This window comes from Diaphorina citri, unplaced genomic scaffold, assembly GCF_000475195.1.
Source record: "Diaphorina citri unplaced genomic scaffold, Diaci psyllid genome assembly version 1.1 scaffold13742, whole genome shotgun sequence".
NCBI lineage: Eukaryota > Metazoa > Arthropoda > Insecta > Hemiptera > Psyllidae > Diaphorina > Diaphorina citri.
Window position 1 is genome coordinate 1 of NW_007391109.1, and position 1310 is coordinate 1310.

Here is a 1310-nt window from a genome sequence, read left to right on the forward strand (position 1 = left end):
CCTATTGAAAACCCTAGAGATGACCATTCCTGATCCTCTGAATACATCGAACCCGGTACCCTGGAGTCAGGTGCTCACGTCGGTGCTGACTGGGAAACTTGTGTATCCTATGTAACAGGTACTTTAAAGCTATTTTTTTAACCCCCGAAGCCACAAAGTGAGTTTAAACTCCGTTTAAAAAGTTAAAATGGTCGAGGTACATCTTCATGTCTTGTGATGAAGTCTTTGTGAGTTTAATTACAGTTAGTTGTAAAGTAACTTCTCGAGATCAAAACTCACTTTGCGGCCCCCGACCTTAGTAGATTAAAGCCTGGACTGCCTTAAAAATGGGCCATTTTTTCAAAGAGATTTAAGTACTGTTTCAGCAGAATATACTCCTAGCACAAGTTAATGTTAGACCTGCATAAAATACTCTTTTAGCCGAAGATAATTTACACCTGTAGTTCTCTAGGATTTCATCAATGCCCTTAGCTCTCTTTAAAATTAGATCTCTTTTGGAATATGAATTTGAGCAAAATTGTATTCCAAACGATTATTATTAGTATTTGAGCGAAATCATTAATTGCTGATAGTATTTGTAAAGAGGTCGAAGGTCATATCCTAGAAAAAATGTAGTAGCTACCTATTATTACGAAATACTTTCTATAATAGTCATTTCCACCCACAAAACCTTTTTACTAGTTTTCTTTGCCTCGGGCAGGAATCGAACCCGCAGCCTCACAGGGGATAAATTGCTCCGAGCTGTCTTCTTCACTTTCATGTACGTTTTCTTTATTGACTTCTTCCTTGTTCCTCGCAATTTCTCCTTTAGATTCATTATTCGAATTTTCATGAACTATTCCTTTTGAGACGACTTTCGTCTCTTCTTCATCAGAACTTTCTTCTTCACTTTCCTGCTCGTTTTCTTTATTGACTTCTTCCTTGTTAGCAACGTTTTCTTTTGAGACGATTTTATCAGCAGTATCTTCGTCAGAAGTTTCCTCTTCAGAGCTGCTGCTGCTGCTTTGTACATTAAAACGAATGTGCGTTGGTTTATTCAAGCCAGGCGTTCCAGCAGTTGGTTGCTCATTTTCCTTTTTGATATTCACTACTGGGTTGATAGACTGAGCTTTGGTAGGAACTGAGGTGCTTGTTGGAAGGACATTGTTTACTTTGGCTATATTAGGTTTGACTTCATCTTCTTCGCTATCCTCTTCCTCCTCACTCTCATTGTCTTCTTCACTACTACTTGAGTCTTCTGCCTCTTTCTTTACATTTGACCTGTTACTATTAGAATTTTGATGATTAACATTTGGCCTCTGACTATTTGA

The 1310-nt window shown here is 38.1% G+C and overlaps 1 protein-coding gene across 1 annotated transcript; it reads right to left on the bottom strand.

The window, feature by feature from the left end:
* Positions 1–677: 677 nt before the first annotated feature.
* LOC108254149 (nucleolin-like) lies at positions 678–1260 on the bottom strand (the record flags this gene model as incomplete). Its single annotated transcript, XM_017449137.1, has 1 exon — positions 678–1260. A coding segment is annotated over one exon (583 nt), but the record flags the coding sequence as incomplete, so codon positions are not given.
* Positions 1261–1310: the final 50 nt, after the last annotated feature.